Source organism: Schistosoma haematobium, chromosome 3 (assembly GCF_000699445.3).
Source record: "Schistosoma haematobium chromosome 3, whole genome shotgun sequence".
Taxonomy (NCBI): Eukaryota; Metazoa; Platyhelminthes; class Trematoda; order Strigeidida; family Schistosomatidae; genus Schistosoma; species Schistosoma haematobium.
In genome coordinates this window covers 32,558,528-32,584,955 of record NC_067198.1, presented here as the reverse complement: position 1 = coordinate 32,584,955, position 26,428 = coordinate 32,558,528, and the positions used below count along the sequence as shown (strand labels likewise).

Here is a 26,428-nt window from a genome sequence, read left to right as displayed (position 1 = left end):
GAGCTCTTGGGTTGTTGCTGTTGTAATTGAGGATTTGATCTGTATGGGTCGGTTTCCTATATACTTGAGTTTCCAGTTTTCCTGTATCGGTTCTAGTGATCAATATATCCAAGAATGCTAGTTGGTTGTTTGACTCCTGTTCCATTGTAAACTTGATGTCGTTGAAAACGTTGTTGATCAGTTTGTATGTGTTTTCCAGTTCATCCTTTTTGACGATGACAAAGGTGTCGTCTACGTAGCGAATCCAAACTTTTGGCTTGATCACTGGTAATATCGTGGCTTCTAGTCTTTGCATCACTGCTTCTGCAATCAGTCCTGATATTGGTGATCCCATTGGTGACCCTTTTGTTTGTTCGTAGATTTTGTTGTTGAATTGAAAATATGTTGTTAGGCATAAATCGATGAGTTCCAGTAGACTTTTAATTTGAAGTGTCGTGTATTTGGTGAGATTTGTGTCGTTGTTGAGTAGCAGGGATATAGTTTCTTTTGCTAGCTGTGGTTCAATTGAGGTGAACAGTGCTGTTACGTCGAAGGATATCATGAGTTCGTCGTTGTTGATATCCTACGACGTAACAGCACTGTTCACCTCAATTGAACCACAGCTAGCAAAAGAAACTATATCCCTGCTACTCAACAACGACACAAATCTCACCAAATACACGACACTTCAAATTAAAAGTCTACTGGAACTCATCGATTTATGCCTAACAACATATTTTCAATTCAACAACAAAATCTACGAACAAACAAAAGGGTCACCAATGGGATCACCAATATCAGGACTGATTGCAGAAGCAGTGATGCAAAGACTAGAAGCCACGATATTACCAGTGATCAAGCCAAAAGTTTGGATTCGCTACGTAGACGACACCTTTGTCATCGTCAAAAAGGATGAACTGGAAAACACATACAAACTGATCAACAACGTTTTCAACGACATCAAGTTTACAATGGAACAGGAGTCAAACAACCAACTAGCATTCTTGGATATATTGATCACTAGAACCGATACAGGAAAACTGGAAACTCAAGTATATAGGAAACCGACCCATACAGATCAAATCCTCAATTACAACAGCAACAACCCAAGAGCTCACAAAATCAACTGCGTACACACATTGTTCAAGAGGGCGAGGACACACTGCAGCACACTGGCAGCACGAAAAGATGAAGAGAAATACCTGAAGGACATATTTCAAAAGAACGGCTACCCAATCAACTTCATCAAAAAGCACCAACGGCACACAGCATCAGAACCCAAATCAAGCACAAAATCAACAAAAGGATCACCCTACCGTACATACAAGGAATATCAGAAACCGCAACGAGACTGCTGAAAACCTTCGGGATAGGTGTGGCACACAAACCAACAAAATCATTACAATCAATCCTATGCAAACCAAAAGATGAAATAACAAAGGAAAACAAATCAAACATCATCTACAAAATAAATTGTACCAACTGCGACAAACACTACATCGGACAAAGCGGACGCCCCCTCCACCTACGCCTACATGAACATCAATTAGCAGTCAAACGCCATGATATCTCTTCACTTATATCAATACACGTGGATAACTACGGACATTCATTCGATTGGGAAAATGTAGAAATCTTAGACAGAGGAAACTCTAAAAACACCAGAGAATTTTTAGAAGCTTGGCACTCAGGTCAATCAGCAATCAACAAACATATTGAAATCAATCCAATTTATCAACCAATCAGGAAAATCATGCATAAATATAGGAACAAAAATCAAACCAATGGGAGACATAACCAAAACAAAGAAGTAAACAATGATAAATTTAAGGTCAACAAGAACCAATCAACATCGAGATGCACAGAACAAGCTGTGAAACACATATGGAGAAATTCGAACACTTCACTTCTATCTGAAGTTTGTGCTGATGATGTCGTTCAGAAGAACGATTAAAGCTCCACGACCAAACCATCCAGCTCAGAGAACAAAACTCCACCAAAACCAATGATTAGTTTAGACTATTCTTACAAATTTGAGTTCAATTTTCTTAAAATATAAATTTTCCAGCATTGCGTGACTGTGAACTGTTATGAATGAGATTTTGGGGATGATTTAATGAGATGAAATTTTCTACTGTTAAGAAAAAACTAGTGAATAAAATACTTAGCTATAGATGAAACACAATAGTATGATGTGACTGAGTGATGCCTTTTTGACTTAAGCATCTGAATGATAAGAAATTAGAAATAAGAATATTAACCTAATGTGAATAGGTCATTTCATGTAGAAAATAACTTGTTTAAATACAAAATATGAAGACAAAATAAACATGCCCTAATATCATAGGTGATTAATGGAAATTAGCTTGTAGATCAATCATTATTCAATTAATTAGAACCTGACTGTTGAGCCTATTCTATGAGTATCATATTAAACTGCACATTATTCTAACCTTATGAATATGAATAAAAGGAATTTTCAAGAGAGATTTCTGACGGTTTATTATTTGACAACAGTTCAGCATGGAACTTACAAAAAGATCTACAAGTCGTCAGTGGTATTCACGTCTATGATTAATAATTTATTTTTTGAAAAAAATTTCTCAATAATTATCCATTGACTCTCATTTGGAACTTAAAGGGGACTTAAAGTCGTTTACACATTCAAAGTCTGAAATAAGTTTGAAATGTTAATCTACGCAACGTGTCTGTGATTTTCTTTTATCTTATTAAACGACAGGATAAATTAATTTTGGCATCGATTTCAAAACTTTGAAAACCAAATACTGTCTCTAACCATAAAAATATTCTTTAGTTAATGTATAATTATATCTTTGAAGTCAGTTTGTTTTTCATAATATCTCTCCTTCGTCTACTCCAAGATCAAAGTCAGATGATTCCAGATACTTTGAACTTGATCAATCTTAATGACACTTTGTGAAGACTCAGTGCTCATTTCCATAAGTATTACTATTTTCTCAAATGTGAATAAATCATTCATGTAACATGTTCAAAGGTATGTTATATAGGTTTATACATTTCACACCTAAGTGAGTTTAACAGATTATACATTTGTTATATTAGTGATTACTCTCCTCCCATATCTTCGTCCGTGATATACAATAGATTTATTAACTGATGAAAGTAAATTCAAACTAAACATGAAGCTGGCACTGGAACAATGTAGACACAACAGGACGTACAAACCACAAAGTGATTAAAACCTATGACTTTTGAGGACAGTAGATGCTACGACTGAACAAATACACTGTCTTAAATGATTATAAGGGAAAGAATAAGATCTAATTAGCCCAAATTTTGTTTTAGATGTCTAAATGCGCATGTTTATAAGATAGACTAAATAAGTCACAGGATTTATAAACTGATTTGTAGAATACCTTTGGTAAAACTGGTAGTTTTAGTAATGAACTATGTACATACAAAAAGGTTATACCTAATTATATGTAAAAAGTCTTCTTAACTTTTTTTCATACGCAAACACAGAATTTCAGACTTAGATTTTATTTATATTGTTAACTGTTTCTTTGATTTGTGATGCTAAAACTAACAACTACAGCGCTAAATGGGAAAAATGGCCGCCTAGTCAGTTACAAACAAAATGAAAAAAATACATGAATCTAGATGTGGATAGACTGGAAAGTGAGAAAAAAGTAGGCCAAATCGCATCAAGTTTAAAAATGTTTTTTTTTAAACTAGCATATACGCTTTGATCCTGTTATCTCCTAGTGTAGCCTAACATATTTTGCTTATCTTTGAAACATTCATATGATTTTACTGACACTGCTTTAAAAAAGCACCATTACTTACATTTACTTTGTTGGACTGATGTTTATCTACAACTCCGTTAGTTTCCAATTGATTTGAAGATCTTTGAAAGCTTGGTGACATACTTCTTCTATAAGAAGGCAGATGAAGCTCTGTTGAAAAATTTGGAGAATTTGCACTCTCCGCTCCATACACAGAGGAACAAACTGATCTTTGAGCGATAGAATATTCGGAATAATTATCACTTTGTCTGTGGTTACTATTATTATTGAGAGTAGTAGAAGTAGTAACAGCCAGGTGTTTTAGAGGTAGCTTTGCTTGTACGTCAACTATATTATGACTGTCGTCTGGTTTTACTGAAAATGTCGCATTAGCCAATGTGTTTGCACTAGTTTTAACCACATTATTTGCTGATTCATTACGCATAGAAAGGTAAGCATATAAACTCTGACTTCTGACCATCTGATTGGATGCATTTGCTGGATTAGAGGATAATGATCTTCTCCTAAGAAATTCTTCGATATTTTTTGAACATGAATAAGCTTTTGTAACATTAGAGTTGGACACATCACGTTCTGATGATTGCTTGTAAATGTAAATCGAAAAAGTTATATACAGAACATTTTGTTGAGCTAATATTCAAACTAGTTTATGTTTATCTATAATACAAATAATGTGTTCAGGTGACGATAAGATAAAGCCAGGTTTTAGCGATTGGTAATTAAATTTTCACCTATGAAAAGACCTGTATAGCTAAACTTACTATATTTCAACAAAGTTTTTTTCATTTGGAAATGTTCTTTTACGTTTATGAAATTAAATCAGTGTCTTAAGATGTTGCACTTCACCTTCTCTAAATAGTTAAATTTATCGTCTGTATGGGAGGTTTTATAAAGACTATTTAATATTGTAGATGATTTTGGCCATCAAATGGTGACAGCTAAAACATGGTTAAAAAGTAGAGGGCACTAGTTGATTGTTTTTATCTCGTCAATGACATATATCAAGATCTCTAGGTTTCGCAACGAGAAATTAACCTTTAAACCACTGGTTTAAAAATCGATGACTCATATTTCCGAAATTGTCTTTCTAATGGTATTTTGCTTCAGCACTCTTTCTAGCATTTTAAACTTATGTAACTCATTTAAAAAGTGCTGACCTGTAAGCTCTACTTTAGGGTACAGCGTTTGTGTTAGGAATAGTCAAAGTTAGTAGCTGCTGAAATGGAAGGAGTCAAATGGTGTTTTTTAACATGTGACAAACTGATCGAAATGTGGATTCCTGAACAACTTAGCGGTCGCTTTACACACTTATAAATTACGACTGATTATTAAGAAGAAAACACCGAACTGCTCTTTTGTTCACTTACAACTTGACAAAAAGTGGAACTCAAGACATTTTGATTTCTTGAAGGGTATGCTACATCTCTTAGATCAAGTCAATTCGTAATCTCGCTTACTTTCTAATCAGTGTTATCGATTATACATATTTGAGCCTCTACCCATGGTGCATAACTAAAACTTTAGGAAACTCCACGTTTAATCCAGACTCGTATCATTGTGTCGCTATGAGCACACAATGCAAAAATGTAATAAACTGAAACAAAAACAGATGTCTAGTGAAGGCTGATTTTCACTATTTCCTTAACTGACATTACTTTCTTTTGTAATAACATTTAAACTCTAGATTTCAGTATCCATAAAATCATCAACTTATGTCATGCCAACAATTTATCATTTGATATTTGACATTGAATCGTTGAAGAAGCAATAGAAGGCAATAGATTCTTCATATTGTTTTCTTACGATATTATTTAAATGTTGAGATGAGTCATATTTCTCATATTTCGATTGTTATTAAAAAAATATCTATTGCATATTATCCTGTTTAACATCGTATTGGAATAAGTAATCAAATTAACTGTATATATATATATATATATATATATATTCAAAATCCTCTTATTCTTACTTACTTACTCACGCCTGTTACTCCTCGTGAAGGAGCATAGGCCATCCACCAACATTCTCCATACAACCCTGTCCTGGGTAATCCTTTCCAGCTCTTTCCAGCTGTTATTCATCCTTTTCATATCTGCTACTATTTCCCGACGTAATGTGTTCTTTAGCCTTCCTATTTTCCGCTTTCCTTCATGATTCCAAGGTAGGGCTTGCCTCGTGATGCAGTTTGATGATTTGCGTAATGTATGTCCTATCCATTTCCATCGTTTTTTCCTAATTTCTTCTTCATCTGGAAGGTAGTATGTTCTTTCCCACAGTAAGCTGTTGCTGATGGTATCCGGCCAATGGATGTTGAGTATCTTGCGTAGACAGCTATTTATAAATACTTGTACCTTTTTGACGATGGTTGTTGTAGTTCTCCAAGTTTCAGCTCCGTACAGTAGAACTGCCTTGACGTTTGTATTGAAGATTCTGACTTTGATATTGGTTGAAAGTTGTTTTGAGTTCCATATGTTCTTGAATTGTAGGAATGCGGCCCTCTTATTCTAGGTCACTTATAATTTCTTTTATTCAATTGTACAAATAATGCAGCATAGAAACAAGTAAGGCTCCAACTTATAATATTGAATCATAGGATACAAATAATGTACGCCAAATTATATAAAATCTTAAGGTAAATTGTATAATTAAAGTGATTTATTGAAAAGGTAAACAAATTATTCTGTATGTTTAATATCTGATAAAGTTATCATAGAAACAATAATGAATTCTTATTCATTTATAAACTTACTTGTCTTTTAGGTTGAGAATAACAACTTTCATAACTATTAACATGATTATTACTGATATTACTTGTTACATTATCAGTATTATTATTAGCTGTAGTAATAATTGTAGTACTGACATTATCAACAATTGTTGGAATAATTTTATTATTGTTATTCAATGTAGTAATACCACTGGCCAATTGTTTTCTATTTGAATTTGAAGTATCTGTAGTGGTAAAATGAAAAAAAAGAACATTTTTCTAGGTGTTCACTTAATTCAATGTGAATCCATTTCTTGTAATTATGATATATGATAGACATTTTTCTCAGAGTTTTAATCTTTTATTAAAAATTACTTTGGAGAATATTAAATAATTCTGATTGTCTAAACAGTGGAATTAGTCATTCAATTTGATGTTGTTTAAGGATTGTAAATTATTCTTCTAGTGAAAACAGTAGTTTAAGTAGTATATACAACAACATTATATGAAACCACGAAATATAAAATGGAAAATTTGACAATCATTAAGAATATAAACATACAGGTAAATTGTATTTAATAGGAATTAAACAATTTCATACTATATAAATATAGATTAAAGTAATAGTAGTAAGTAGTATTTATAAACAATTGTCTACGCGAGATACTGAGTGTCCGTTGGCCGGATACCATCAACAACAACCTACTGTGGAAGAGAACAAACCAACTTCCGGTTGAAGAGGAAATTAGGAAAAAACGTTGGAAGTGGATAGGACGCACATTGAGGAAATCATCAAACTGCATCACATGTCAAGCCATAACTTGGAATTTTGAAGGGAGACAAAAAAGAGGAAAACTAAAGAACATACTGTGTCGGGAATTGGAAGCAGATATGATAAGAATGAATAGTAAGTGGAAAGAAGTGTAATAGATTGAGCAACACAGATTTGGATGGAGAATGCTGGTGAGCGGCCATTGTTCCTCTATGAATAGTAACAGGCGTAAGTAAGTACTTAGACAATAATATATGACGAAGATGAGACTTACAATAATGTAAATACACTTACTACTAATCTGATGTAAACATCATAGAATTCTATCCATTTTGTTAAAGCTCTTACCGCTTTATTTGTATTCACATATGGATGTTAGCTCATGATAATTTCTTATTTATTAAACATATGTTTATTGATTTCATTTTGGAATCTGAAACTAATATGAATAAATGATTTAATCCGTATTTTAATTCTTCTCATGTACCTATGTAAATGTACATGAATAGTTTACCAATTCTGTCACCATGATGAAATTAGTTTATCCTGTTTATTCATAGCCTATTACGTTGATACTAAACTTTATATAAGTTTGAGTAAAATAGATAATGTTATGACTGATGCAATGTAAAATTATCATTGGAATGTTTTGACTACAGTTCAATTTGACCTGTTTCTTTTATTATTAAATGAATGCCGGCTCAGTGGTCTAGCGACTAAGTGCTCGCGCCCGAAACCAGTAGGTCCTGGGTTCGAATCTCGCGGGGTGCGGGATCGTGGATGCGCACTGCTGAGGAGTCCCATACTAGGACGAAACGGCCGTCCAGTGCTTCCAGGTTTTTCATGGTGGTCTACTTTCAATCGACTCATGATTTCAACCTATGAACTTTTTAAAAAAATCTCCACAAAACCCATTCTGAGAATATTTCATTGTTCATTTTGAATCATTAAACAAATGGTCAACCATGTTTATAACATTTGTAGTCTCACGTATGGAGCTATATATTTATTAGTTTTAGAAAAGATACAGAATACAATTATAATGAAAATTTGATAACATAGTTTGTGTCACCGTATCATGTAGATCTACTTGAGTTCAAAACTCTCAATGGTTAACAATATGTATCCATGATATTCATAATAAATTCAATAATAATAATTTCTAAATAAAGAGAAACTGTGGTGAATCTTTATACAATGTAAAATCAACTTAATGATAACTACTGAATAGGTAAGAAGCATTTAATTATTCTTGACCAAATAATTTATGATACTATTGATCTAATGATCTTTACAACAACCACAAATCATCTAATGAGCTGGGCTAAAATCGAACATTTAATATTCTGATAACTCAAACAATTTATAGAACTGATTAAATTGTAACAAAACTCATTCAAAATCAAAGCTATGAAGGTTAGGTTTTTCTGTCAGAAGATTAGAAAATTCATTATGACTTTGTTCACTATTAGATCTATGACTATTATTAACTAAAGTAGATTCGTTGATATGGTTTGTTCTGAGTAGATTTCCTCATGAGCTTACGGGAAATTCCAATTCAATGATTTACAGATATTGTTAATACCACTGAACCCTTAGGCTATAAGCCCATGATTACTTTTTAAAACGATCGCGGAAATAATGTTTCTATATGCTTAGTTGGTTAGAAATTTATATTTAACTCAACATGCTTATGAAACATTTCTAAAGTAGATTGTTTCCCATATTACATATTGATAATGTTTACAAATCAAAAGTAGTTAGATATAGAAATCTAAGTCTATTTGTAAACAAAAATTGTGAAAATCATTACTACTTATGTCATACTTTCTAATTCAATTATAAATTATTCTCTGTGTCAGATCTGTGCCCAACACAACTAAATTAACTTTAAGTGTATGAGATACTATTCATGCTACAAGAAATTTCATGTATTCGTTAGTGAGATATGAAGGAGAAATAAATAACTTTAGAATTTCAACCCAATACTTGAATAAAAAATTAAGTTAACTTCATTACATTATTTGGTAATGACTTGATTCTGAATTTGAGAAGACAATTCACAGAATGATCACAGTGAAATTATTTACATAAAATACTACTCATGAATATCATATATGAAACTAGACAAACATTTTATTAAGTTTTTTGCTAACTACTGAAATGTTTTTATAATCAAGTGTAAGACTAGCAAACAGTTATTTTCAGTATAGAGTTGTGGAGATTATTAAGTTTTTGATTGAGATCATGAACTGATTGATGTCAGACCACCTTTGGAAACCTGGAAGCACTGGACGGTCGTTTCGTCCTATTGTGGAACTCCTCAGCAGTGCGCGTCCACGATCCCAAATTGTCTAGTAAATGAATATTATAAATAATATTGACTCATTCTGTGAGGATTCGTTTCAATATCCTATTGAAAGCAATAAAATTTAGAGCTACCTTGTCAAAATGACACCAGTAGTATAGAGTGGGGATTGTTCTACATCATATTTTAATCATAGTTAGGGATAGAAATCATGAACGTTTGATTCAACCGTTCAAATCCATGGTGGTTTTCAAAGGGCCACAGGATCCTAGGTTAGAAACCAGCTAATGATGTCAGTATGAAGTCAGAAAGTAAGATTACCCGCCACCCACTGTTCTTTGATTATGTAATTGACATTGATCAGAGATGAACATTTCTTTCGTATTGTCAAGTATCTAATAATAACTACTTTATTAATAATAATACAAATTGAATTGTTTAAACGATGAATTTCATCTTATTTTCAGTTATATTTAACTCAATTCTTGTATATATATTATAATACCGTAGACAATTACTGTCAACATCACGAAAAGAAAACCGGATATCTGAGATATCTAACAAAACTTAACTAAATTCAAACACATTATACAAAACAATCATCGATAATTTACAAATATTTCTTTAATTCTATTTGTACTTCAACTGATAACAGTTAATCTCTATACCAAAATTAAATGTGACGCAATCAGTAGTATTGTAGTGAACAGAACACAAGTGGGGACAATCGAATGTATTTGAGCATAAAATTACAGAGCGTCTGAATAAAATCTGAGAACCATATAGTAAATCGTTAATTTGCAAAATACCAATCCATCATTTCAAACTTGACTGTTCCTGTTGCAAACATCAATCCATTGTCTCTAATTTCATTGTTCATACGTTTTCATACCACTTACGTTCCGTTCCCGTTCTTTTCTCATCGACCTTCTACTGAAATACATTCTACGCCTGATCACCGTTATATACTACTTATGTGGATATAAGTAACCTACACCACAGTATTATTACAAATTCCATAATTTTCATTTATAAAAATATAATTAGTGATTTATTCACAATTAATTTGTATTTTCTTTAGGTTTTCTATTTCATCTCTTAGTATCCTATTTTAAAAAAAAACTAATGAAAAACACAAAACATATAAACATTTCTATATATTTGTGGAATGAAATATGATATGTCATGGATTATTCTAATTTGTAGATTAATCTACTGGACTATTAAATGTTTGATTGGAAATTAACACTAACTGGATTGTATTTTTTCTTCATTCAAGGACAATGTAGCATAAATTTTAGATTCGAAACAATATTATCCAATGTTTTTAGTATAGAAGAGTATGTACTATTTTGATAATTTGATTTTACACAACATCAGTACCTAAGTTAGTATATTATTTGCTGTGGTAACTAATAAGAAATATTGTCGAATGTTTAAATTGATGGGTCATTTTACTTGTGAATGATGTTTAGAAGAAGTTGGACATGTTTATGAAAAATATTTGATATCATTAATAAAAGTTAAGAGTAAATGGTAATCCATGCTTAGCTAAAATCTCAGAATTATGTGTTGATCGATATATCATGAAACGTGTTATGTCCTAAGTCCCGTCAAATATCATGTGACTAAATCATCAATCAGAAACACCAACTTATATGAACTTGGCACTGTGCCAAACCAATGATGCGTTAAATAGTACAAGTAGCCTAGAGTCAACTCTGAGTCCTTATTGGTCTCTCTTACCTTGCCCTGTCCGTTTGAGTTCATAACACAATCTCGAAATTTCACTGTATGAATCGTATATTTTAGACATTCTTGGTTGATATACAAGCAGAAAAAACCATATCACACCATAAAATGAAAAATAATAATTATACAAGATCAGACCAAAAGTGGCTATGTGTGTGAGATACTGTAACTAATAGACCGGGGATAACTTAAGAATAGCAAGTCGTATAATAGTAGCCAATAGATCAAATGAAAAGTTATAATACAAGAAATATAAATTTTGGTGGAGTTTTGTTCTCTGAGCTGGATGGTTTGGTCGACCAAACCATCCAGCTCAGAGAACAAAACTCCACCAAAATCATCCACCTGAGCTACAAATCTTCTCCACCGTCTCAAGAAATATAAATATATATTATCTAGTTACTTAATAGTTATACAACAAGAATATATAGGTGTAATAACAGTCTATAAATAGTTCTCAGAAACTATCCATAATTTAATCTTTCTCGGACGCAACGAAATTCACTTAAGCTTAATGAAACAACTACTTCTAAATCTGTCAATAAACAAAATGTATTAGTTATTGGGTGATCGGAATATATATTACATGGAAGAATAAACCTCAATTGTTACAGATTGTAAGAAAAAGTATAGCTCAATTAACTAGAAATCAGTATTATGATTGTTCAAAGTGTCATTAGTCTGATTTAAATTACACTATAGTGAACGTTTTTTAGTTTTCAACATAAAACATTTCCTCTGAACATTAACTAGACAGTGTAAATAAATCTGAAAAAGGAGACTTGAAAATAAACTTATTTTCAGTACATCGAACTGTGTCTTCCGGCCTCATGAATGATTAACATTTTCCAAACTGAAAACAACTACCAACGGAACTGATATATATAATCCTTCTCTATTCTACTATCCACTCTCCTTAAGTATTGAAATTCAGTCAAAAAGGCATTTCATACTTGTCTTGCTTGAATTTCCTTTAGTTTACCAAGTGTTATTACAAGAGTTGTAGAACAACAAAGATTAGGTAAACATGTTTTGGACTAACCCCCTTATTGACATTATTTAACATTGTTTATTCAAATAAATGTTTGAACAATGTGGATTATTGATCGACAGATTAGCCAACGAAAGAAACAATTGAGTTATCAGATCTCAGTTGTGCTGTAAACATCGAAACCACTTTGGACCACGATGTATGTAGAAAACTAATTGGAGGAATGATATGGAAAAGGTTTTAATGTTGGTTAAAAAAAAATCGATTAATTGGTTAAGAATTCCTTGTTAATGAAAGAAATAAAGTCAAAAGGGATGTATTTTAAACATAAAAGTATGAACTCCAGGATTCAAACCTTAGTGTTCATGCTATGTATGAAAGACAAACTTAATTTCTAGTTTGAAGAGAAATGATAAGATACGAGAACTGCCTTTAAATGCTTGCATTATATTTACTATAAGTCCAGTTCCAACCGAATACAATGAAGCGGAGTAAGTTATTAAGTTTGATCACAAGGAGAAAATTTTCATCAATTACACTTCTGAATAATACTTTAGATCTACGTACCGCTAGAAAAACAAGTATATTCCAAAATAAATATAGAAATCAGAAGGGATTTTGTGGAGATTTAAAAAATTTCACTGATTGAAATCATGAGTCACTTGAAGCTAGACCATCATGAAAAACCTGGAAGCACTGGATGGCCGTTTCGTCCTAGTATGGGACTCCTCAGAAGTGAGCATCCACGATTTCACACCCCGCGAGATTCGAACCCAGGACCTATCAGTTTCGCCCACGAGCGCGTATATTTTTTCACTGGTATAAAAGAATGTAAACAGTAGGTTAGAAAAAAATTGATCGCAGGAAAATATTTTTTTCCTATAACTTCTCTGATTGCTGTTTCATTTACACTGACAAAAAGAAGATTTTTAATAAAGGCAAAGTTGTAGAGTAGTAACATTTTATAAGAAATCATGGTCCTTACTTTTTTATTTCATGGATGTATATACTACTTTAAAAATCTGCCACAATATGACATTTAAATGAATATTATATATCTGCTTATAAGATACTCAGTGAATATATTTGTTTTTTTCGGGCGTGAGACTGAAGGCCCTGGCTTCGAATTCCGCGAACAGGATGGTGGACCCGCACTGCCGAAGAGTCACACAATAAGACGAAACGGTTGTCCAGTGCTTTCAGGTTTTCAATGGTGGTCTAACATCAATCGGTTCATGAGTTCAATCAAAAACTTAAAAATCTCCACAACACCTAAACTGATAATTACAATGTGCTCACTAGTACTAGCTTCGTGAGAAAACTCTCGGAGTTCTGGTGTGGAGCCGTGACCAATGGAGCTAATCCGTGTCGGACATAAAAAGGTGTCTACCTCAGTATAATGGAGGATGGTCGCGCAATTTCGTGGATTGGTTGAGGTTAGGCATTAACACTATTGGATGCCGGCTCAGTGGTCCAGTAGGTTAAGCGTTCGCTCGCGAGACTGAAAGCCCTAGGTTCGAGTCCCTCTAGTGTGTAATCGTGAATGCTCACTGCTGAAGAGTCTTACACTAGGACGAAACGGCCGTCCAGTGCTTCCAGGTTTTCTATGATGGTCTAACATCAATCAGTTCATGATCTCAACCAAAAAAATATTTGTTTTGATCTGTTGGTGAAATATTTTGTTATGTTTCTTTTTTTACTGAATAGAAACAAAGTTTAAAAACGGTATGTGTTTGTGTTCATATACAGACTAGCTAGTTTTACATGTAATTCTTAGTTGTTTAGCTAAAACTCAAAAAAATTTCTGAAGTCATATTAGTTTAATCAATAATGCTAAATTTACCATTCATAATGAAAGCAATAAACATCCACTTTCTTGTTAACATCTAGAAGTCAATAAGAAAACATTGTTCAACTTTAGTTAGTGGTATAATAAATAGAAAAAGACATTTTACTTGTACGACGAAAATTTTCTACTCATTGATTACAATGTTATTGATTGTAGATGGAAAACAAGATGGGAGGTTTCTTAACACCACAGGACTTGTTATCAATAATGTATTTATTTTCTTAATAAAGCGTTTAGTTTTAGTCCTGATAAGACAGAAATGAGTGAATAAATCTTTTGCGATATTAGAAAAAAAGTTTGTGTCATCAGATGAAATTAATTGGAAAATTGTTAGAAAATTACAAAAAAAAAAACAAGACTGAAACCATGACAGCTTAGCAATGTGGTGAGCACTCTGCCTTTAAACCACTAACTCGTGATCTGATGATCTCATATTTCTCAAGTTTACGTATGTTATAATCCAACCCTTACTCAAATTTGTCAGAAGATAGCTGTCTGAAATCAGACAGTTTTGCCCCTACATAAAATAGTCTCCATTTTAAAGGTTCTTAATGCAGTACATGAATAGTTCAAAACGATTTCATGTTCAGACTTCGAATTTTGGATTACTTTCTGGAAAGCTGTTCAAATGTGGATCAATGGAATTCGGAACGTCTTTGGTTTGGTTGGATTATGTTGTGTATATCATAATATTCGAAATTACCAACCTTTTTTTATTTTTCAACATTTCAAGCTGATTAAAAGCAATCAATGAATATTCGATCATTATTTGTAACTTCATCTGTAGTCACATTTTTCGAAATCTATAGTTCTAGAACGGGTAAATTTAAAGAAAGTATTCATTTAGTAAACATTATTTAATGACTTGATGAGATCGATGAAAGTGTTTTAAAAAGACAGGATGAACAAATCACAATACTACTTAAATAGTCAAATATTAAAAAAAAACTGAACAAACGGTTTTGATGCTTGAAATACTACTCACTGATAAAAGCTTTCATTGATCCTAGTGGAACGTCCATCATATTGTGTGTGATAAGAGCTAGACAAACATATTTATATTTTTATCATTTAAAAAATATTTATACCAACTATTTAATGGTCGAAAGGGAAGTAAGATCAATTTGCATATCATCGTTTGTGAGAATAATAGGCGTTAACCATTTCGATAGGATTTTCTCTTTGTTTGTTCAACAAGGAGAGGAATAATTAAATAACAGATGGAATGATAAATCGCTTATTTCTCTTTGAATAATCACAAATGTTTATGTGTCTACTTACAACCGATCCTAATTTGATAAATTAGGATGCAGTGTAATAAATACACAAAATATTCGCATGATGAATACGGTTTACATCACATTGATTTGTTTACAAGAATCGCATGATCTTTATCATTATTTTTCATTATTTAATTATGCTACTATAGTTTAAGATCATTTTTTGTATTAATTAGCGTCCCTATAGGTGAATAATGAATATTATATCTAAGATAAATGGTAACTAACGCTCAGCCTTCAAGACACTCTTATACACATACGTCCCAAATTTGGACGAACTAATGTTAGTTCGGTCAGACTTATGACTGTAATGTAATGGATTTTTCATCACATTAAAGAAAGTTTTTTTATCTGGTTCATTCAAATATTCTAATTGATATTCAAGGTGGTACTGTCAAACTCTAAAAGGTACATATACAAATTAGAAGAAAGTGATGGTCTGTTGAACCGTCATTCAAGTTGGTTTGTGCAGCACATCTGTAAGGTGATATCAAAACAACATATCTTTCAAGAAATAGTAATATTGATGAGGTCATTTTAAACAGATTACCTTATATGACAGATAATGTTGTAAGTTATTTATCATAAAAAATGATTCCAAGTGTCAACTAGTAAAATTACGACAGCTGACAAAACACGTTAAAATTGATGGAGTATTCATCAGACTTTGTTTGTTTTATAAAGTACTTTACCTTATAAATTAGTTAGACATCTAATCTGGAGTCAGAATTTGGCGGTATTACAAGGAATCAGTCCTATCGATAATCATCTGATTCATTATATACCAATAATTAAGCGGACATAGACATACATTTTATGCTTGAAAAAGTTAAGTCCCTAAATTCTATGGTTTTATTCATGCTGAGTTGAAAAAAGCCAATTAGTTGTCACTTTACAATTTCCACACCTGATGTAGTTGAATGTGTGTATGATGTAATAATATATCCCAGATAAATGTAAACCAGTTCTCTAGCACTTTTTAAAAACAAACCAAATCATTTGACCTCATTTAATGACTATCAGTTAAACAAATATTGTAAAGTAATTTTAAGAAAATAAGCTTGTTGATGAAATTACCAGCAAAGTATCTGTTTATTTCACATAGAAGTTAATGATATTAATAACAATCAAAATACTAACCAATAGGCAGTAATGAACACAAGTTTTATTGAGCCAACATTTGACTCATTTATTATATATCAATCTATACTGAAGAAAATTTAGTTTACTATTTTAAGCCAAACGTACATATTTCCAAAACATATAAATGGGATATTTAATTTTCGTTTAGGAAATATGCTTTAACGGTGAATTTAAACAGATTTAATCTTATCTCCTTATATTCAGTGAAGAACTGTAAACAGACTTTTAAAGCTTGAACATTTCACAAGTTGAAATCATGAGTCAATTAAAGCTAGACCACCAGGGAAAACCCGGAAGCACTGGACGGCCGTTTCGTCGTAGTATGGGACTCCTCAGCAGCGCGCATCCACGATCCCGCACCCCACGGGATTCGAACCCAGGACCTACTGGTTTCGCGCGCGAGCACTTAACCATTAGATCACTGAGCCGGCATCCAACGGTGTTAAAGTCTAACTTCAACCAATCCACGAAGTTGCGCCACTGTACACCATTGTCTTCAGTGAGCTGATGTCTCACAACAGACCTGATTGAACTCCACTGGTAACGGCTTCTCACCGATCCAATACTTTGTACTTTTAATACCTGTACAACCCGATACCATATTGAACTGAATTGAAGAAATATAATTACAATTGAAATCCAAAGTTAATATATATGCGGTACTGGATCTTGATCGAACATTTCTTTTTCTTTGAAATCTAAGAATTCAGAATCTGATTTCAAATAAAATATTAAATGTGTATTGCTTAAAAGTTTGAAATTAAAACAAACTAGTTGTCTAGTGTTTTGTAATTTCCAATGACTCTTCCAACAGTTATCATTTCAAGATGAAAAAATAACATCCAAACTCAGCAAATATCTACAAAAAAAACAATCTATTCAATTTTCTTAACTTTAATCTAAACATGATTTAAAACATTATTGAACACTTTTAGGTGGTAAGTTAAATCAGAATAAAAGACTTTTCATACAATAATTAATCATTGAATACTCATATTCGTTTATTATAAATAAATAAACAAGCTGTTCACTTTACAAAATGAAGAAAAAAACAAACAACAACTGTACTTCTTTTAATCAATAAAATTGATTGATCCAATAGATTTCCAATAATATTCTATTTATTCTCATTGACATGAGTCGATAGGGTAGATAATAAAAATGTTTACTACAAATAAAATAAGAATCTTAAATTAAAAGAAATAAATGCAAAAATGGTATTTTGAATGAAAATGATCTCGTTACACATGGATTCATTCTGAATAAACTGAAGAATAAACAAAAAGAATATCAGAAGGGGTTTTTTAGAGATTGTAGTAATTTCAATAGTTGAGATCATGAGTCAATTGAAGTTAGGCAACCATGGAAAACCTGGAAGCACCGGACGACCGTTTCGTCTTAGTATGGGACTCCTCAACAATGAGCACCAACGACCTCGCCTCTCGAGATTCGAACCCAGGGCCTATCAGTCTCGCGCGCGATCGCTTAACCACTAGACCACTAAGCCTGTATCTAAGGATGTTAATGTCTAACTTCAACTAATCCACGAAATTGAGTGACACATCTACCATTATCATCAGTGAGTTACTATCTCACAACAGACCCACAAGAGTCCCACAATAGGACGGAATAGTCGTCCAGTGCTTCCAGGTTTTCCATAGTGGTCCAGACAAATAAATATTGATGAATTATTTATCACTGAGGGTATTTAAGAACTTGGTTGAAAGTGAACTGATGAAATAATTATTTATATATTTTAGGAATTAATTTAAGGTACGGATTTTCTGAGAATGAAGAACTGTCAGAGAAAACTTTAATTTTGATTTAATTATTTTTAGTTATCAGGTAAATGTTTTTTCATGATACTCTGAAAGCTAATTATATTTCATAATGAATATTATTACTCTCAGTGAGTAATCATCAAGTAGTAATCTGTGTACTGTATGTCCAGCCCATAGTGATAAAAGTTTTATGTATCAAGTTGAGTAGCAACCACCAGTCTAAGTGAGTTGATCGTGTTTGTACTATATTTGGATGCTAGATGGTTTAAGATAATCAATAGGGTTTTGTAGTTTTCATTAGCATGGTGTATCTACGATCTTGAAAAAAATGACGGCCCATGCGAGCTTCAAACTTACATCACCAAATTTCACATCCACAGACTTTATCGTCAAATTATTCTGTCTGAAAGTAATCTCTTCAATAAGAGTGACAAGCTTTTGATATATTCTTGGATAAATGCACTGATTTACTTGTCTTAGAGATATCGCTAGAAAATGCTTATGTCAATACTTATCTATATGGTTAAATAGCATTTCGGCATTATATTTGATATCAGTTTGTAATGAAAATCCTAACCCTAACTTCTAACTCGAATTACTAGTTAATACTTCTCATACTAATTCTTAACCTTTTATCACCTTAGTAAGTAGGTTAATTTTGTCAGGGCCACTCTAGCGTCTCTCAAAGGTTGATCATAAATTAGTTTCTCCAAAACCATCTCACACTTCGGATCTAATCATCTTAAAATAGTTCATTTCAACTGATGGCAAACAGTCAACAAATAACATGATAACCAATGTCAAGGGAAATCCACATTTATAAACGTATGAATGGGGAACTAATATTGTTTTGAGTTAGTGAAATCATGCTTTTTATTAAATTAAAATTTGACACTATTTCTTTAAATATCAGTTAACTTTAGTTTTAACACACTTCAACAGGATTTAATGCTGAAATTGAAGTGTTGATGGTCATTTTGTAGAATTCAGTCATTGTTTATTTTCATAGCCTAATTAGATAGATTTGTATTTAGTATGAATTAAATTACTTTGTGTATTCACTTTTGCTAAGTAATTAGCACTTGATTCGTTATGTTTTCACAGATTGAATTGTTCGAATTGACCAAAGTTGGAAAATATTCTCCAACTATTATCAAGCTGAATTTAACACATACATGGTTACTGCACAGTACAACTTAAATGCCCTCAAATGCCCTGATACGGCAGAGGGTAGGAAGAGTCAGCTTTCCATCTCGAAATGCTCCCACATGGCTACGTGTGTACAACCACTAACAGGAAAGTTCTACATACTGCCTTCTCGTGGCACGGGTATTGTGTACGAAATTTAGAGGACGAATGTCCACCGCTTTAACCGGGTTGATGGACACGGAGAGTCCTTCTAGGGAAGTTAGAAAACCCTCATTCCAAACCAATGATCCACATGTGCTGCAGTATCCTGAAGGAACAAATGGCGTATGAACCAGTCGTTGGTCACCGGTTACCATGGGATTGCATCTTCTGACATTGCTCTACTGCCTTGTGGATCAGACCCTCTGGTCGAAGGCTCCGGGTATGGCTCCCAAAGAAAACCACCTGCTTCGGCTTGAGCACTCGGGAGGTATCACAGCCCACACAAAAATCAAGTGACTTGTGTGGCGCATATATAATCGACGCCCCTTTTTACCCATATTTATGTGTTCAAATAAATAAATAAATAGACAAGTTAAATGCAGAATAACTTTAAACAGTGAATAAAATTTTCTTTCTAGTGTATGCTATCATCAACTGTATATCAGAATAGTTTAGCTATAGTCAGTATGATTATTATATCTCGTTAATTTTGTACTCTATTTATAAGTAAAAGATAGCTATTATTTACTTGATTTAACTACTGTGTTATAAAAATTTACATACTTGTCAATAAGCGTAATCTTATTGTTTACAACTACTTGTTTCAAGGTCAAGGTAACACAAGATGAAAGAGTACTAGGATAACAAAAACATAATGGTTATATACAGCTTTTGTTTACTTAAAAATTATATACTTTACTCATGCTAACATTGTTTATCTAAAACATTTTGATGGCTCTTTCAAGTTTATTAATCATTGAGAAAATCAATGGAAAGCAACATATACCACATAAAAATCTATGTATAAATTAATGATAGATTACTTATGTACTATTAGGAAGTCCTTTATATTGAAATACTATAATTCAATTGAAAAGTATTGAATTTTTAATTTACTTAATGCAAATATTTATGATTAATACCCCGCAAATGAAACGAAAAGATCTTTAAAACACGTACATTACAATTCTACCTTGATTACTAGGTTGTATTTAATAAAACTGATATTATATTGAATTATTGAACATTGAACCTTGAAATGGTTTTTATGTTTTACTGAGGTAATATGAAATATTCAGTCAATCGATAATATGAATTATATTTTTGAATAATTTAAATTGTATGTGCATAAGATAGCGTTCCCCTTAAATCAATAACAATTACAAATCAATGACATACACTTTTTAAAAAAAGATTTCTGTGCATATAATCCCCTTTATTGCTTTGAACAGAGAAAGAACAAAGATCTCATTTCTGATCATATCAAAATGAATTATATATCATAAGCAGATAAACCTGATAATGTGTTGTCTTGGAAATGATATATCAAATTTTAGTCAATCACCTCATCTTCAGCCTTATACACCGAAGGAATCAGTATTTCTTTATGTAGAAAGAACAACCTTTAAAGTTGTCATCGACAACAAAATCAACACTATTAATATTTTAAGCAATCAAAAACATTTATTGACTAATATTTCATCTATAAAAATCTATCGTTACTTTCAATTTACCTAAATCTTCAGACCAATGGACAGATTTTTGCTCTTTTCCTGGAGTTGTCCGTGTCTGGTAATCTGCTTTATTTTTAAAATTTTTTAATCCATGATTAAAATTGTTAATGTCATTACTGTTAGTTACTGAATTCTCCAAAATATTTCGACCAATACATGATCCATTATTACACGACATCGTATAAAAGCTTCTATTATCTTTACTTGACTGAATACCATACTCATGTTTCTGATATTTTGTATTCCGAATATCTGTGATAGTTTCAGAATTATTAATATCATGTGATCCAGTTGAGTTGAGAAAATTTATTGTTCTCTGAGGTTTGCTCAGATGGGAATCATGTTGAGATTGTTGTATGTGAGATAAATTTGTCCTAGGTAAATAACAATTTCGTTGTATAGTGTCATTTACCCTGTTTGTTAAATAACCCGTCCTTGTGTTTTGGTGTATTGCATTTACTAACTCTGCTGAATGCCTGTATTGTACTGAAGTTTTGTTATTTGGCTGACTGTTGTTATTATTGACAGCGTGTTGATAGGTCTTGTCGTCACTGACACGAGTTTGATGTAAATCCTTGATCATTGAAAAAAGAAATGTGTATAGTAGTAATTAGATCATTCTCATGAAAATAAAACATGGTTTCTTTCATATTTCTACTAAGTCCTGCTTTTTTATTTTCACATTTTTTGAAATCATTGTGGTGATAAGTAAAAATGCCACATAGTAGCAGACCTGTTGAATACAATAATCTGATTTAGCCAATCAAAAATCTGCTTTGATTTGATTGGTTAATTATTCATTATCCTTCAATGCCACTACTTAAATCCCAACAACAATAGAATAATTTGTCCGCTTTGTTGAAAGGCTTACTGAAGACAATTGAAGCTGAAGAGATAAATTTTTGTCTTGAGTATTTAAGTATATACTATATATTATGTTCAGCATAAATGACATCTGATTAAAATTTTGCTGTTTAACGTCCCCAACTAAAACGGAACAGCCCTTTAATGTCTTTTAATTATCACTGGTTCCCAAGTAATGTGAATTTATGATATTTATTAGTTTCTGGCCTTTTTTAGTATACTCAGAACATAGCAGAACAAAAACTCTTATCGGATGATTTTGTTCAAACTGCACTGATAAGTCAGATGATAATTATAAGCAAAAATATCTCAGGTGAATTACAAATAAATATTGTTAACTGATGTGAACTCAACTGTCTGAAATTCTTCTGAATTCTTTTAGATTTGTTGTTTTAATGTTCTTCATTATATAATACTGGTAATATATTTCAACATTTATTTCTTTAAAACGAAGGCACATATAATGGCTTATTATCAAGTCTATAATCCTTATTAAGATACTCCAGTTAACATAAAAATTAATGTTTATTTATTGAGTAATAATAATTCTTCGTGAACTACCAGTTAAATATTTGTATAGTTGTGAATGACTGGAAGAAAACAGTAGTTTTACATCCATTTGAATAGACTGATACTATTCATTAAGTCAAAACATACCATTTGATTTCTATGGCTTAAATCTATATAATGCTGCGAAACACTTTCAAACAAAACAAATGAACATAACGACAGAAAGTTATTAGGATCATTAAAATAAGCATGGAAAGTTAAAACAGTGGATTTCTAATCAGAATAGGGTTTGTGGAGATTGTAGTGGTATTATTAGTTGAATTCATGAGTCAATCTAAGCTAGACCACCACTGAAAACCTGGAAGCATTGGACGGCCGTTTCGTTCTAGTATGCTATTACTCAGTAGTGCTCTTCCATGATCCCACACCAGAGGGACTCGAACCCAGGACCTTCGGTCTTGCATGAGAACGCTTAACCTCCGGACCGCTGATCTGGCGACCAACGGTGTTCATGTCTAACTTTATTCGACTTCCAGCATGCATATTTTACTTACAACTCTTGTGTGATGGGCGTTTTTAGGCGAGAAATGAAAGTTACTGGAATAACGTTTTTTGTTTGTTGGGAGTGATCGTAAATGCATGTCTAAAATATCAAGGTAGTAAACGCTTACCCTTTTGCGTTGAATCCTCGTCACACAGTTAGATACACTCAACCCAAACAATTTGGAACAAAAATAATCTCCTGTAGAACTCAAACATAATAATAATTTTTCAGAATTGGAGATCTAACTGAATAAATTATATCTTTTACCCATATACTGATTTACAAGTGTGTAGAGATTAAAAATCGAGTTCAAGGAGTGTGTGAAGTGGCCAACTTTTATCCACGTGACCATTATGACGGATTTAGTTATAATTCAGTCTTCCAGCATTTTAAACTATTAACATTTATCACTTCCATTTTCCATTCAATTGTGTTATCAATTAATTCTTAGCCTTGAATGCCAATAAACGAAAATGATTAATAAATTGTATATGATATTTTACCACCTCAATAATTAATTGGTTTACTTAACTAGTAAGCTATATGGCATATACAAGTGTTGCCTAATCAGAATACTTGGCGAAAAGGTGAAAAATGTAAACTACGTACTGTTTTCATCAATTTCTTTCATGTTATTGTCTGCATTTTTGTATTTATCGAATTGAATCTACATATTTATATTTTGGAATAATGTAGTGTAAATAATAATTTAGGATTTCTATTATCATTTCGTCTACTAAGGTAATAATTAATCACTATAATAATAATCATAATTATTATTATGGTTATTATTATCATTATTGTGCGAGTGAATCACAATGAAATTAATGTTCTTCCAATGTAGAGTTAATGAATAGTTAAGATTCGTTGGAAAATTAGTAGTTTTTACATATAATATTATTGCAGACCAGGCATAAGATTAGTAAATGGCAAATGTCGAAATTCCGTCTGGATTCTTTTAAAGATAAAATAACACAGACACATATGTTTTTGATGAATAATATTGGAAGTAATTTGATTCTTTTGAGGTGATCACCTTTCATTGAGAAGGTACAATTATTTATAAGCAATTGTCTGCTCAAGATACTTTATGTACTTTGACCGGATACCATCAGCAACAGCCTACTGGGGGAGACAAACAACTAGCTTTCATATGAAGAGGAAATTAAGAAAAGACGTTGGAGGTGGGTAGGATGTACATTATGGAAATCTCCAAACTGCATCACCAGGCAAGCCTTAACTCGGAAGGGAAAAGAGGAACGAAAAAATGGAAGACTAAAGAAAACACTGCGTCGAAAATCGGAAGCAGACATGAAAAAAATAAATAGCAACTGGAGAAGACTGTAAAGAATTGCCCAGGATAGAGTTCTATGGAGAATGTTGGTGTGCAAACTATGCTCCACCAAGAGGGGCAACAGGTATAAGTAAGTATTATAATTACAGAAAACCATAAGTGAAGTAAATTTAGGAAATAATTGATATTAGTCTGGTGAACACATTAAGCAGGTATCTCTGAGCTTAACATTCATCCTAGCCAATACTCAGCTATCAAGTAAATCTCTAGTTTTAAAGGAAGTTTCGCCACTCGTGTTGTTTGAATCTGATTCAAACGTGTCACAACTGGCTGTTTTAATGAGACTTTTGTTCTCACCGAACACTGAGTGATTTTCATGTTTTCATGTTTAGTAAAAATCAAATTACATTGATGAAGTTGCATTATGGTCTAGACTTCTTGAGTACTACATTTTGATTATTACGAAGCCAAGAACTATTTATCCTATTGGTTGAAACTAGCCGTCAAAACGTGAAAACAATATATTTTTATACTATGCATCCAAAATTGAACTGTAAGGACCGTATATAGAAAACTAAAGCTCCAGTTTAAACAATAAACTGACAAACGCAAAAGGTTAATAGCTAAAAATCACCATTTTTATAATAAGTAATAGAAACCACGTTAGTTATAATGATATAGGCTCACTTCAATGCAATTTGCACAAAAACAGTACACATAAACAAATTTGGAATAAAATAACTCTAATCCCGTATTTGTCATGAGCTTAAATTACATGACCGGTAGTGTGTTTTTTTACCTGCTCACATATACAGGTTTATTACTTCATTCATATTTGTTCTTCAATTCTATGATTTTCCCCTTTATAATGTGTAGACGAATCGTATTAATTTAAAGAATTTAAGAAATATTTTCTATAATAATTATTTAAGTAGAATAGTAAATAACATAATCACTTTATTTCATAACAGAAGTTATTTCTTTTTCCGAATATATTGTGATAAGCACATCTGTAATAAACTATGTGAGTAATGAATATTTAGTGATTGTATATAGATATGACTGGATTGTTCCAATCAATGAAGTCTTATCTATTTAATCATAAATTCAATCTTACTGACCAGATTTCTGTCAGTAAAAAAGTTATCAATAGCTTTTAACAAAATAATGTATTTTCCCTATCTTAAAAAATTGCACTAACCATGCGAGTGCTTACTTATGCAATTTCATACCTATTTGTATTAAAGAAGGAGAAAATATAAGCAAAGATAGATGGTGGTTATCAGTGAAATTCAGGAAGTGCAATTCATCCTATTTGGAACTCGTCAGCTGGATGTACCCGTATCGCAGAGTTGATGTTCACTCCAAGATTCGAACCCGGTGCCGTTCGCTTCAAGTACCACCACGTTATCCATTTAGTTACTGAGTCCTGATATCTTTTAGTATTTGTGACTATAGGCAATATCAAAGCAATTCACACAGAATGCACATATACCAATAAAAGACAGATCAATTTTAGTCCTAAACATCAATTGAAAGTTTTAAACAAATAATATAAAAGGAAGGAAATATGTTTCATATTTTAATCAACATAAATTGAACTATTTATCAGCTGTATTTTTAAACTTTGCCTATAACCTTTTAATTGATTCTCATATGTAAGTTTTATCACATAGTGTCATGAAGAGAGCATTGGAATTCCACAAAAAGTGTTTAGCTGATATTGATGGAGTTTTGTTCTCTGAGCTGGATGGTTTGGTCGTGCCTGATAAGCATTTTTTTTAAAATGTTACCCATTAGAGTGAGAGATTGTTTTTTAGCCAGGTAGTTTTTAGTTTACCTCAAGTAGATTTTTTAAAAAATAAAAAAAATAATTTTTTTTCTTGTTTTAAATAAGATATTAATAAAACTGATGACAGTGGTGGATGTGTCGCTCAATTTCGTGGATTAGTTGAAATTAGACGTTAACACTGTTGGATGCCGGCCGACTCAGTGGTCTAGT

At 32.1% G+C, this 26,428-nt stretch overlaps 1 protein-coding gene across 1 annotated transcript in view; it reads right to left on the bottom strand.

Annotated features, from left to right (window-relative positions):
- RAPH1 (Ras-associated and pleckstrin y domains-containing protein 1) overlaps positions 1–26,428 on the bottom strand; it is an 84,673-nt gene that overhangs the window by 23,790 nt on the left and 34,455 nt on the right. The window contains exons 2-4 of the mRNA XM_035730372.2: positions 21,215–21,788; positions 6,517–6,719; positions 3,808–4,350 (exon numbers count right to left, since the gene is read on the bottom strand). Coding sequence (XP_035585667.2) covers positions 3,808–4,350; positions 6,517–6,719; positions 21,215–21,788 — 1,320 coding nt within the window. The remainder of the gene's footprint in view (positions 1–3,807; positions 4,351–6,516; positions 6,720–21,214; positions 21,789–26,428) is intronic.